This window comes from Psammomys obesus, unplaced genomic scaffold, assembly GCF_907164565.1.
Source record: "Psammomys obesus unplaced genomic scaffold, mPsaObe1.curated_primary_1811, whole genome shotgun sequence".
NCBI lineage: Eukaryota > Metazoa > Chordata > Mammalia > Rodentia > Muridae > Psammomys > Psammomys obesus.
The window spans coordinates 47614151-47626678 of NW_026585895.1; the positions used below are offsets into that span (position 1 = coordinate 47614151).

General features: G+C 46.5%; 1 protein-coding gene across 8 annotated transcripts in view; it reads left to right on the forward strand.

The window, feature by feature from the left end:
• Nucleotides 1–12528, forward strand: part of Ralgps1 (Ral GEF with PH domain and SH3 binding motif 1) — a 235391-nt gene that overhangs the window by 89952 nt on the left and 132911 nt on the right. For all 8 annotated transcript variants that reach the window (XR_008719384.1, XM_055600981.1, XM_055600980.1 and 5 more), the window contains exons 6-7: nucleotides 6220–6309; nucleotides 8593–8685. Coding sequence is in view for 7 of the 8 variants with exons in the window: in XM_055600981.1 (XP_055456956.1) it covers nucleotides 6220–6309; nucleotides 8593–8685 (183 nt within the window). In the remaining variant the exon portion in view is untranslated. The remainder of the gene's footprint in view (nucleotides 1–6219; nucleotides 6310–8592; nucleotides 8686–12528) is intronic.

Below are 12528 nucleotides of genomic sequence, written 5' to 3' on the forward strand. Positions count from 1 at the left end.
GTAAGTTGGGAATTTATTAAGACTTAAGATTTTTTCATAGTGCAAAAGACATGGTTAAAAGCATGAAGACAGCTGGACGTGGTGGTGCATGTCTTTAATCTTTACACTCATGGAGGCAGAGGCAGGCAGATTGCTGTGAGTCCAGGACAGCCAAGGCTACACAGAGAAACCCTGTCTTGAGAAGAAAAAAAAAAAAGAAAGAAAGCATGAAGACAAATACATCCTGGGAACTATGTGTACAAAGGACCTGTCTGGGGGGCAGGAGCGATGGCTCAGAGGTTAAGAGCACTACTTGCTCTTCCAGAGGTCTTGAGTTCAATTCCCAGCAACCACATGGTGGCTTACGACCATCTATAATGAAATTTGGTGCCCTCTTCTGGCATTCAGATCTACATGCAGGCAGAACATTGTATACATAATTAAATAGATCTTAAAAAAACAAAAAACAAAAACAAAGGACCTGTCCGAAAAAATATGATCTGAATACTCATCAGTATCACCAAGGAGGGGCCACCGGTGTCAGCAAAGGAGCATAAGATGCTCAGTGTCCTTCATCATAGAACAGCCACAGGTCTCAGTGCATCTGAAGCACTGTGGCGCTGCTGAGCACCTGGGGCAGCACAGCTCATTCAGTGTTAGAAATGCAGGATGGCACAAAGGTGGTCCAGCAGTTAGCCTTACACACTGACCCAGAGGTTTGAAACCTACACACACACACACACACACACACACACACACACACACACACACACCAGGTTCCTGGAAGCTTAAGGATCTGAGATGCCCTTCTGCAGGGTGTGCATAAACGTGTGGGACAATGTTTACCTGAAAAGCTGAATGAGCTATGACGCCGCGTAGACACAGGGTATTTGTCAGTGTATGTTTCAAGGTGAAAGCCCATGGAGAAGACTACCTGCTGCTTTCTTTTCTTTTTCCATGGCATGCTGGAAAAGGTAAAACTACTAGATCCATAGTTGTCAGATACTTGGGAAGGAGAGAGGCCTGAGTATATGGACCACAAGGAGTTTCTGTTAACAGTTTTGTCTTTGTGGTACCAGGGGTTGAATTCAGAGCTTTTTGCTTGCTCGGCAGGTGCTTTAACAGTGAACTGTACCTCCAGCCCAGATTTGTATGTTTAAGAGGGTGAGAAAATTTTATATGTGGTCATGGCGAATATATGATAGTGTCTCTGTGAAAACCCACAGAATGCTAAAGCACCAAGACCTCAGCACACGCAAACTAGAAACTTCAACTTAAGTATGGAGGGCTTTTAGAATGGATGCAAAACAAAAGACTGGTGAATGCATAGCTCTGCGCACACTTACAAGGTTGTGAAGTAGAGAGCAGAGGGGATGTTGCTGAGCCGAGTTAACTCTGCGGTCACGCAGGACGTAATTCTGAAGATAGAACTATAGGAACATTGTGTCTTATCTGCAAGTGCTCTTCAAGCTGGCCAACAATTATGAAATAGTTCTGAAGGACTGGGTAGCAGAGGTGTGGATGGCAGGCAGATCCTGGGAACTGGTTTGTCTCTGGTGGACAAGTAAGAGGAAATGCTAAACTCCATGTGCTAACGGCTTAGAATTGGGGGTAACACTATGAATTCATGTGAATTTTATTAAAGATGCAACCAGGCAGTGCTGTCGCACACCTTTAATCGCAGCGCCTGGGAGGCACAGGCAGGTGGGCCTCTTTGAGTTCAAGGCCAGCCTGTTCTACAGAGTGAGTTCCAAGACAGCAAAGGCTACACATAATAACCTTGTCTCAAACAAGGCCCCCATCTGTTTTCATAGAGAAATACAGCCGGTGTACATGGGTAATATGTGCACACACGCACACACACACACTCAAACACGCACACATGTACACACAGGTGTGCGCATGCACAGGAGTACTCAGAAGCTCACATGTGCTTATGCACACATGCTCACACATGCTTATGCGTATACATGCACATATAGGCATGTACGCACAAACATACGCACGTTCACATATTCACACACACAGCTGAATACATACGCACACACACATTCTCTCTCTCGTTCTCTCAACTGAGGGGGCCAAGAAGAATCAGGATCAATATGCTAATAGTCTCTAATAAGTGGAACCCGAGGTCCTTGGGGAAAAGGCTGATTCTAGGACTGGGCAAGGAATGTGCAGGCTAAGCCTGTAGCATGTGTAGTACCAGAGAGGAAGCCCACAGACCAACAAACCAAAACAGTTGGGGTATGTCAGAAGGGGGTGTGGCCGACTGCATGCTGGGGATGAACGGGTAAAGTGGGAACAATTGGAGCCACAAAATAAATGAAGCATTGGGCTACAGGACAAAGTTCCTCTGAGTGTCCTCCAGACCGTGCTGCCACAAAGTGATCATACATACATGCTGAGGATAGACACGTGTTCCATACAGTAGGCTCTCAGTGTATGCGTTGCTTGTCACCGGAAAGGTGGAGCATAGATCCATTCAGGAGAGTGGGCAAACAGCTCCATTCAGGAGAGTAGGCAAGCATAGCTCCATTCAGGAAGAGTGGGCGAACATAGCTCCATTCAGGAAGAGTGGGCGAACAGTTCCATTCAGGAGAGTGGGCGAGCCTAGTTCTATTCAGGAGGAGTGGGCGAACATAGCTCCATTCAGGAAGAGTGGGCGAACAGTTCCATTTAGGAGAGTGGGCGAGCATAGCTCCATTCAGGAAGAGTGGGCGAACAGTTCCATTTAGGAGAGTGGGCAAGCATAGCTCCATTCAGGAAGCACAGGAGAGCATAGCTCTATTCAGGAGAGTGGGTGAGCACATCAGCTTCTTTCCAAAGTGAGATGGGCAGAGGGACCATAGTTCGTGTACTGGTACTTTGTGGATGGGCATTTACTTTTTTCATTTTTATAAATGTTCACAAAGCCAGGTGAAGGTAGCCCATGCCTTTTATCCCAGCACTCTGGAGGCAGAGGTAGGTGGATCTCTGAGTTCAAGGCCAGCCCTGTATACAGAGCAAGTTCTAGGATCTTGTCTTGAAAAAAAAAAATAAAAATAAAATAAAGTAAATAAATGTTTACAAAATACTTCTGTATTTTATGGGACAAACCTTTTAAAAGAAAATATGCCTTAAATATGTAAATGGGATATTTTCTTCAAAATATTTCTGTTTTTACTTTCCAAAAAAAGTGCCCATTTTCGCTGCTCTTTAATACACAAAAAGTTTTCTCATATGTCAGAATACTCACAACAGAAAGGTAAGTAAAGAACCCAAGCAGGTAGATGGTGCACAGGGCTTACAAATATTTGAAACAGGGCTAGGGAAGCAGCTCAGTTGAGTGTTTGTCTAGCACACAGAAAGCCCTAAGTTCAGTCCTGGCACCATATAAATCAGGTGTAGTGGTGTACACTACTAATCACAGAACTTGGGAGGTGGAGGCAGGAGGAAAGAAAAATTAGAACAACAACAACAAAAATGCCAACTAAAAACTGCAAAGCAAAAACAAAAATGCCTGCTCCCTGAATGGGCATGAGGGAAGCGAGCTGTCGTCTGGTGCCAGCTGTCGTCTGGCACATTACACACATGTGCCAATGGGGAGCAGTCATTGTGATGGGTTTGAACCCCACACAAGAACACAGATCCATTTAAACTTAGCAGCTAACCCCTGGAGGCTGAGTTCTTCATGCACACTTCTGTATGCATGCTTTTAATCATTCCACCTTCTAGGGCCTTAATAAAAAGCCTACAGAAGCATATGTCTGAAGATATTCACCACAAGGTTTATCACAGCAGAGCTCTGGCGGTGACCCTACAGTTGGGAATTGGTTGAGCTATAAACATGCTCATGATGAAACAACTTGGATGCTGAAAAAAAGTCATAGACAAATACTTATCACTTCTAAAGCTGCTTGTGATATATGTTTAAAATTTGCCAGTCTTAATGGAAAAAGCCAACCATGGGTGCTAGGTTTGGGAAAAAGGACTAGGACACAAATCAGTTTGTCACTGTTGGTCTGTGGGTCTGAGCTTGCAAATGACTTCTGTCTTTTGTGCTTATCTTTACTTTCTTAGTCTTCATCTATTAAAACTTACAGTTAGAGATGAAAAGACCATACATTCTTGCCCTGTGTGGCTTCCTTGCCTGCTGCCATCTGCATCTTCATCGCCACAGTCCCCTGCTTTGGATGCTGTCTTAACTCCTTCCTTTCTTGCCCCACTGAAGTTTGGTGGTCTGCATCTGCTCGTCTGTCCTCCCACGAGCTGGTCAGCCTCTCAGCTGGGTCATGGCATCCACAGTGGCACCGCAGTCCTGCCTCACTGCATAAGCTCCTTCCAGCTGTCAGGCCCACAGTGCAGTTCCACAGTCTGAGCTGCAGCCATCATGTAGCTCTCTTCCAGTTCAGAGTTGTGTGGGACTCTACCTTTTTTGTTTTTTTTCCACAGTAGGCCAGATATGGACTTACAGTGAGTGGATCCTGCTCACAGTAGGGCTTCATGCAACTCTGTTGAATTAACTGTTGCCTCTGCACACTGTGTATGCAGGTCCTAACCCACTCTGTCCCTTCCAGAATCATGCCAGGAAAATGTGTGAGATTTTGGCATGCAAGAATCTGCCGAATCACACACATGAAGTATCACATTTGAGATTATGTGGAACATAATAAATATTAAATATAGGCTTTACAGGCTTCTGTTTGGAGCCCAGAATAACTGTCTCTCAGAAGCAAGTGGTAAACATTTGAGTCTGAACTTAATTTTGACAATTCCTTGGAAAAAGTGATTCAACGGAAACCCAGGCGTGTCCTGCGGGCAGCAACGGCTAATTACGTGGAGGCAGCATTTCTGTGATGTGTCTACTTTACATAAAGGGGCAGTTGCTGATTGTCAGTATCTCTTGCTTTCCCTTTGTAAAGCAGCAGGTGTGTTCCTGTGCAGCAAACCTCTTTTTTAACTTCAGGCTGCCCTTCATTGTCTCTGTTTGTCAAGTAAGGGGTTTCCACATCTCACTTTCTTCCCCACCATGCACATGCTATGCTGTCTGTTGACCATTTCCCCACCAAGCTGTCCTGGCACTCTCAGACAATACTGTCCTGATGCTAATGAAGCATAAACTAAGCACTTCGAAACAGCCTTTGGCTGGCTGCTTCCTGTATTTCCTTTTTGTGCTGTGAGTCAGCCTCCTGCTGATAGACAACTTTCTTGTTGCTACCAACAGATCCACGGCCCTGGAGTCTGTTGGTATAAATGAGAGTCCAGGCATGAATAAAGTTCTACCCCAAAGCAACCTTCATGGCTGGCCCCGCCCCTCAGGCTGAATCGGACTTTGCATCTTCTGTTAGTTGCAAACCTGTTTTAGAAAGTGAAGTTTGAGCTGGGTGGTGGTGGCCCACGCCTTTAATCCCAGCATTTGGGAGGCAGAGGCAGGCAGTTTGAGGCCAGCCTGGTCTACAGAGTTCCAGGACAGCCAGGGCTACACAGAGAAATCCTGTCTTGAAAAAATGAATAAATTGTGAAAATAAAATAAAAAAAGAAAGAAAAAAATGCCCCTTACAGAATTGAAAAACAAACCAAAAAACAATAAAAAATTGCATATATTTTATAATATAACTTGGTAGAACAGTGTTTGCTCAGTATTTACAAGTTCAACCCCCGTCACCTCAAAAACAATAATGTTTAATTATTAAAGTTAATTTCTTTACTAAATCATTGTTGACACAAATAAATTACACTAACAGGACCAGCGGGGGGGGGGGGGGCAGAGAGAGGGGGAAAAAAAAGAAAAAACAAACAAAAACACAAAGTGAACTATGCAAATATCAGCAAATCCTCCTTGTGTTAGGCTTAGCCGGGGTGTGGTCAGTACATAATTGCCTTTGTCTAAACATCTGTTCATCATCTTTCCATCTGTTCATCCATTTTATAATCCATCTTCTCCCCACATCTGGATCCTTGTGAGCAGAGTCCAGGCTGCGTCATCTCACCATTTCCCAGGCAGCTGCAGAGACCCTGACCTGTGTAGGGGGGCCCAAACTGCTCTTGATGATATGGACAGTGTGTAATGCTTGTATCACCATGTGTATGCTGGAGGAGGTGGGGCAGGAGCATAAGGCCCTGTGACCTTAGGTAGTGCTCTCAAAGCTGCCTGGCCTCTTGGAAATCCTGCAGTGGTGGTGGGCAAAGGGGGTTATGGGCGGTCTGGCATTTAACCACTTCTCTGGTGTGTATGTGTGTGTTTATTTGACTCTACAGGTCAGTTTTTGGGTCGTACGAGAAATTCTAACAGCACAGACTTTAAAAATAAGGGCAGAAATCCTGAGCCATTTTGTGAAAATAGCCAAGGTAAGCTGTTTGTTTATTTTTCAAAATGTGTTGCCTCTGATCTCTGACAGACATTTTGCCTTGGGCCTGCTAAACAGAGGTCCACACCATGGGTTGGAGGCTATGGCCTGGTCTCTGCAGACAGCCAACTGTGAGATCCACCTGGCTGATGGTACCTTGTTTGAGCCTTAGAAATATGCCTCCTCCCATTCTATAATTCTGTGGCCAATTATTCTCCTTACTTGGACTTCTGGTCTCTGCATGTGGTCCAGTGCTAGGAGTTGATGGGTTATAGTTAGCTCCAATGCCTTTGATCTAGTTATGTCCTGTACAGTTGTGTCAACAGGGTTCTTCACACCCATTTTGAGCTAAGGCCTGGACCAGTTGGCCCTGCTACCCCTGTTCTGATAGACTGTGTCCATTCTGCTTATCAGAACCCCCTTCCCTCTCCTTTTGTCTCATCTCTGCCTGTTAGGCCATGCCATGGCTTTCCTGGACCAATGTCATACTCAGTAATAGTACTCTGTTCCCACTATCCCGGCCTGCCAGACTCTCCATGGCAGTGTTGTTCTACCTAGTTCATGGCTTCCTTCAAGTACCCATGTTGTCTTCCCATCAGGATCCTAGAGCATAGCTGCCCTGGACTCAGGCCCTTTGATGCTGGTTTGTGTGGTGGCTGCTGTGCCCATGTGACTGCAGTCACTGTTCACAGGGTATCATCCCATTTGCACAGCAGGAAGGGGTAGTGAAGAGAGGTATCTACCCTCAGCAGAGCTGCTGTGCCCTCCCTCCCCAGAAGGTTAAGAAGTCTAACTCTGTCCGGGGCAGAGGTCACAGTCCTGTGGGTTCTCTGGAAATACTTGGTGCTGGTTGTGGTTGGGTCGGAAGAGGATGCTGACTGTGCTTCAGTCCTTGTGGGCACCTGTTTGGAAATGAGCATGGTCTCTACCCAAGGAGCCCCAAATGACCCCTCCTTAATCTCCACCTTTTCCCTTGCTGAGCATTATCATGTTGGCTGTACACTACATGTGTCCTGGGTAGGTTTCCTCCCTCTCTTGGTTTTCCAGTCTCTAAATGAGAAAGGAACAGGTTAGATAATGCTCGAGAGACTTTGACATTCTGAGAGGAGAGTCTGTGGCAGGCACTGAAAGTCAGATGCTCAGCTGAAACCTGGGAGCATCTATTCTTACACACAGGAAACGGTCAGAGAGTGTTACAAGACGTCTAAGCTGAAGCACTGATTTTGTGTGGTGAGGGCCATGTTTCTAAGTAGAAGCAAAACTGTGGATCCAGGAACAACATCTTATCTCTTATTTTTTGCCTACTGACCTGGACTTTGTGCAGGATGCACCATGGTAGTTTATCCACACACTCAGAGGACACATGTAGGAACACAGACAGGAAAGGCATGGTAGAGGAAGGAACACAAGAGAATGGAAACGAGCCTTCCAGATAAAGAAGACACAGGCCTGCCTGGTATGAGACATGTTTCGTCTCAGGTAGCCCAGATAACAGTAGTCACCGTCCTCAGTTTAACTTTGAGGACACTGCAATGCAGAAAGCCTGGGCAGCTTGCCAAAGAAACACAAGTAGAAGGAGCTGAGATTGGTCTGTGGAGCCTTCTCGCTGAACCAGGCTTCGCTGCCCACAAAGAGTGAGAAACAGAACCTGTCCCATAGCAAGGATGCTTCAGCATAAAGACAAGAACAGAGAAATTACATGTTTCTGCCCCAACTCTCTGCTTTGTTTCATTCTTTGGCCCTCTGTGGTAAAGAACTTGTCTGAGACTAAAGTGACACCATGTGTCCTCACTCATTTGGGGCTCACAGTCAAGGGCCTAGGAAGCCAGAGCCTTGCCTTCCCAGCTGAGAGCCATTACACAGATTGACGACATCTTCCCTGGCCTTTTTCCCATCCAGGGTTAAGGTAATCACTTCGTGAACTGCTGACATTGCTGGCACACTGGGATCTTCACACAGAAGCCCACTGAGGCAGGTTCAGAGTCAGATAAAAACATAATGGGATCATCCAATCTGAAGCTGTGCTTCCTTCCAGCAGTCAAATAAGCCAGATTATGAAAATTGACAAGTGTTTTAGATGGAGACTTACCTTCTGAAAAAAATGGGAGGAAAAGAGCATATGTTTTCTATGAACTTCCTAGAACTATATTTTCTATTTGAGATATTTTTAAGTGTAACTGAATTTCATAAATATGACAACATTTGGCAACACTCAAGAATGTTTTTATTCTGTTGTCTATGGCAGCAAAATAATGTATTCCATGTCTTTTTTTTTTTCCCCCAGAAACTTCTAGAACTGAACAACCTTCATTCTCTTATGTCTGTGGTGTCAGCATTACAGAGTGCTCCCATCTTCAGGCTGACAAAAACCTGGGCTGTAAGTTAACCTCCCTCAGTCTGTTCTTTGATTTTGGCTGTTCTGCTCTTGCTAAATGTCTGCATGGCTGAAGCCCCAGGCTTTCCATCATGAGCCATGTGCTTTGCTAAGGACAGGACAGACACCGGCAACTAAGGAGACATTTTCTGAGCTTCCCCATAGCCTCTGACCCAAGCCCTGTTTGGTCCCAGGGAGTGGGGAGAGTGCTGATGTGGCTGGGTTTGGAAGCCTTCGACAAATCTTCCTGGACCTGTGGACATCTTCCATGCTGGCTGGGCTCAGCATGTGACTTCTGCCCTTGGCTTGGTTAGCTTTTCATCTCTGGCAGGCTCCACATTGCCCTTGAGAAGGTCTGGGAATTGATGGCTTGCAGCTGCCTTGGGTCACTGGCCCATATAGCTCAGAGTTCTCTGGAGAAACCTGTGACCCTTATGTAGGAAAAAATGATTTTTTTTCTTTTTTTTTTAAATCCTGAGGCCTTGGATAGTTTCAGCTCAGAGGTGGAGTCTGATAGTTATATAATTGAGTCTGTAGGAAAGTTTTTCTGCTGTAAAAATACTTTAAAAATATCTCAGACTTCTTTATCCTCCTTAGCTGGCACAGTGCCTGACATGGGGGAAGTAATCGCTATTTCCATAGCTCATTAGCATTTACCTCCTGGCCTGCCTGGTCCAAAGCCTCTCACAGGGGCACAGCCCAGGCCTTTCAAGACCTGTTTATGTCTCAAGGACTGACAGAGCTGTATGGAATTGCTAGACATGTTTTTTCTACTCATTTTGACCTTCTCTCTGCCAGCCTAGAGATGGACTGTTTCCTACTTGGCTGCCTCAGGGGCCTTTCAGATGCGTAAGGATTATGCTGTAGGCAATCTAAAATGAGCCTTGCGTCTTCTGGTTACAAGATAACCTGGTTTTAGTAGGCTGCTGTGAGAAGTGTCAGCCTGGAGTCTGGAAACTAGGTTTTTGTTCAGATGCCACTCAGAGCCTGGGCCTCCTCTCCCATCTGTACTCTGGACAGTTTGCGTGGAGTAATGGATTTCTGTCAGTGCTTGGTGGAGCCCTAGTTGTCCTTAGAATTGTCTTAGGGATCATCCAGAGCTGAAGGAGAGGAGTGAGGGTGCCAAGCAGATGACCCAGCCTGCACCAGAGCAGCCTGTTTGCATCAGGGGCTTCTGGGTGAATTGCAGTGAGCGATGGTTTTGGAGGTCAAAGCAAATTTGGAAGCTACTGTCTGCATCACTGCCAGCCCTGTGATTCTAAGGCCATCTGAGTGCTGAGGCTTTTTTTTTTTTTTTCAGAAGCTTTTGGACATTCTTTTTGAAATGACTTTTCCATGGTTGAGGTGCTGTTAACCGTCTCTTGGACTGCTGGGAGCTGTGCAGATACCCAGAGAGTTGAGCTTCGGCTCTCTTGTGTGGACAGTGCTGTGCCCTATGGGGCCTATCTCCGGGTCCTCACAGAAAGTTGGCCTACTCAGGGACAAGCAGGACCCGCAGAGAAGCTTCAGTGTACTATCTGCTGCTGGGCTGTGGACAGTGTCAGAGTAGCATTAGAACTCTGTGGTTTGTCAAGCACAGCACACTGGGCTGGGCCCTGCACAGCAGTTTTAGGTCTATCTGGTAATGAAAATGAACCCCCAGAGTTACTCAGAGACTCTGGACTAAGCACTCACCTGTGACTGCTATCATGTTAGGGTGTGTGGCTGACAGAATACAGGGAACTGTGGTTCCATCCTACCAATGATCAGGAGACCTGGGAGCCGCAGTCGTCTCTCTTTTTCTAAGAAACCTTCCCATTGCATCCAAGGGCTGGCAGCCTGGCTGCTTCTCTGGCTACAGAAGGCCACTTGCCAAGGCAGAAGGTGGAAAGACACAACATTCTAGGGAATAAAAACGTCAGGGAAAGGAGGCTGTGTACACTGTGTGGATTGTAGCCTTAGGATTCCCAAGTCATTGGGGCAGGGAGTAGTTCATTCTTAGAAAAGCTGCTACCTGGCTTAGCTAGATCTGCTTTCCTGCCACTCAGCTGTAATCCAAGATCAGCTTTGGTACAGAGTGTTGGTGAATAGCAGTGCCCAAACCCATTCTCTTTCCCCTCTGAACTGTTGCCCCCCGGCCCTGTAGAAAGGACGACCCTCTGCCACTGCACATGGAAGAGCAGCCATGTGCCCAGCCACCCTGTCTGCCTCTCCTGCACTCTTTTATCTCTAGTTCCTCTCAGCACATGCCCTTGTCTGAACTATCTTGTTATCCTTAACTGTATTCATCTTTTGCTTTTAATGTCTGGTGATGAGATTGACCGTAGAAATGTTGTTTTTCCTTCTTTTCATGTCCATTGAGCTGGGACCACTGAGACTTTATGGTCCCACAGGGCAAGCAGGAGCAAGGGGGTCCAGCAGCTGAAACATCTGGTGCTCTCATAGTCTTTGTTTTGCAAAAGAAGAAACTGAGGTTCTAGGAGGTGGGGTGGCCAAAGATCTCAGAGTTGTTAAGTGCCAACACCAATGAGACACAAGCTGGTCCTGTCAGACCCTGTAGTCTAGTTGCCCACCATGTGGATCCTTGTGATGGTGGAAGGTGTAGTGACATCAGGCCAGTGCGGATAAGGTGTTACCCTGCTTAGAAAGTGGTGTTAGAAATGTGGCTGGCCCGTTGCATGTGGCTGGACCACTGAGCATGTTTTGCCTCTGAGTGTTGTCCTTGGGAGTGCATTAAACCCTATTTGGGAAGCCTAGATGGAAGGTGGCAGTGTCCAAGCATGGAGAAGGCCTGCTGCTTGGCTAAACACTGTGGGTGACCTTTAATACTGGCCAGTCGGACACTAGCTAGGGCAGGGTAGCCAGTGAGTCTGCCCCTACACAGAACTGACTGAAGCTGAGCACAGGCCTGCACACAGTAGGATCTAAATAAATGGTGGCTGGATCCATAAACAGACAGTCCTGGTCGGCCTGGAAAAATACAAGCAATGAGTGACTTATTCCACAGGTGAGGCTACTTGGAGTACTGCCGCCTCAAAGTCAGGAAGCCTAAGCAAAAAACTGTACCAGCCAATTCTGATTTCCTGAGCACACATCACCTTGCAGCTCTCATTCATTCTACAGATCAAATACTATTGAATGTGTACCCCATGCCAGGTTCCAAGGCTCAGGCCTTGTGCCCGTGGCTTTATATAATCTGGGAAAGATGCATACTAGTCTTGGAAATTACCATGTGCTTCCCTGGCTGGCACAGAGTAATCAAGGAATGTTGGTCAAATGCATAAGTAATTAGCAAGGAGCAGTGAGACAGGAGTAAAAGCAGACAGTAGCAGGTGGATGGAGAATGGTGTCAGCTTTTGCATGGAAACTCACGCCCTCCCCCAAATGAGGCCTTTATGCCAAGGTTTAAATGTCAAAAGCAGGAGCAACTGCAGAGGTGAGAGGAGGGAGAGCTGGTGCTCAGACATATGGTGAGAAGAGCTTGGTGTCATTAAGGGACCACAGGTCAAGTTGCCCAGCTCAGCTGGACACAGGGCAGATCCCATTCTAAGTGCACAGAAGGGCTTTGAACAGGCGATAACAGAACCTAGTGTGGTGACTCTGCTTTTTGTGTTTTCGGTCACTGATACTAATGTATAGAAAACAAATGAGGAAAGATGGAGACTGAGACTAGAAACCAGGCGCCCAGTTAGTGGGTGAGGGCAGGGCCCAGGAGTGAGTGGTGTAGAGTGTGGCAGGGGGATCAGAGAGCAGAGTGATGCAGAGCATTTTGAAGAGAGGGCTCCAGGAGGTACTGTGCATAGAATGTTGAGGAGGACAGGGAGGAAAGGGGGCAGTTTCTGGGTTTGAGCCTGAGCAGCTGGGAAG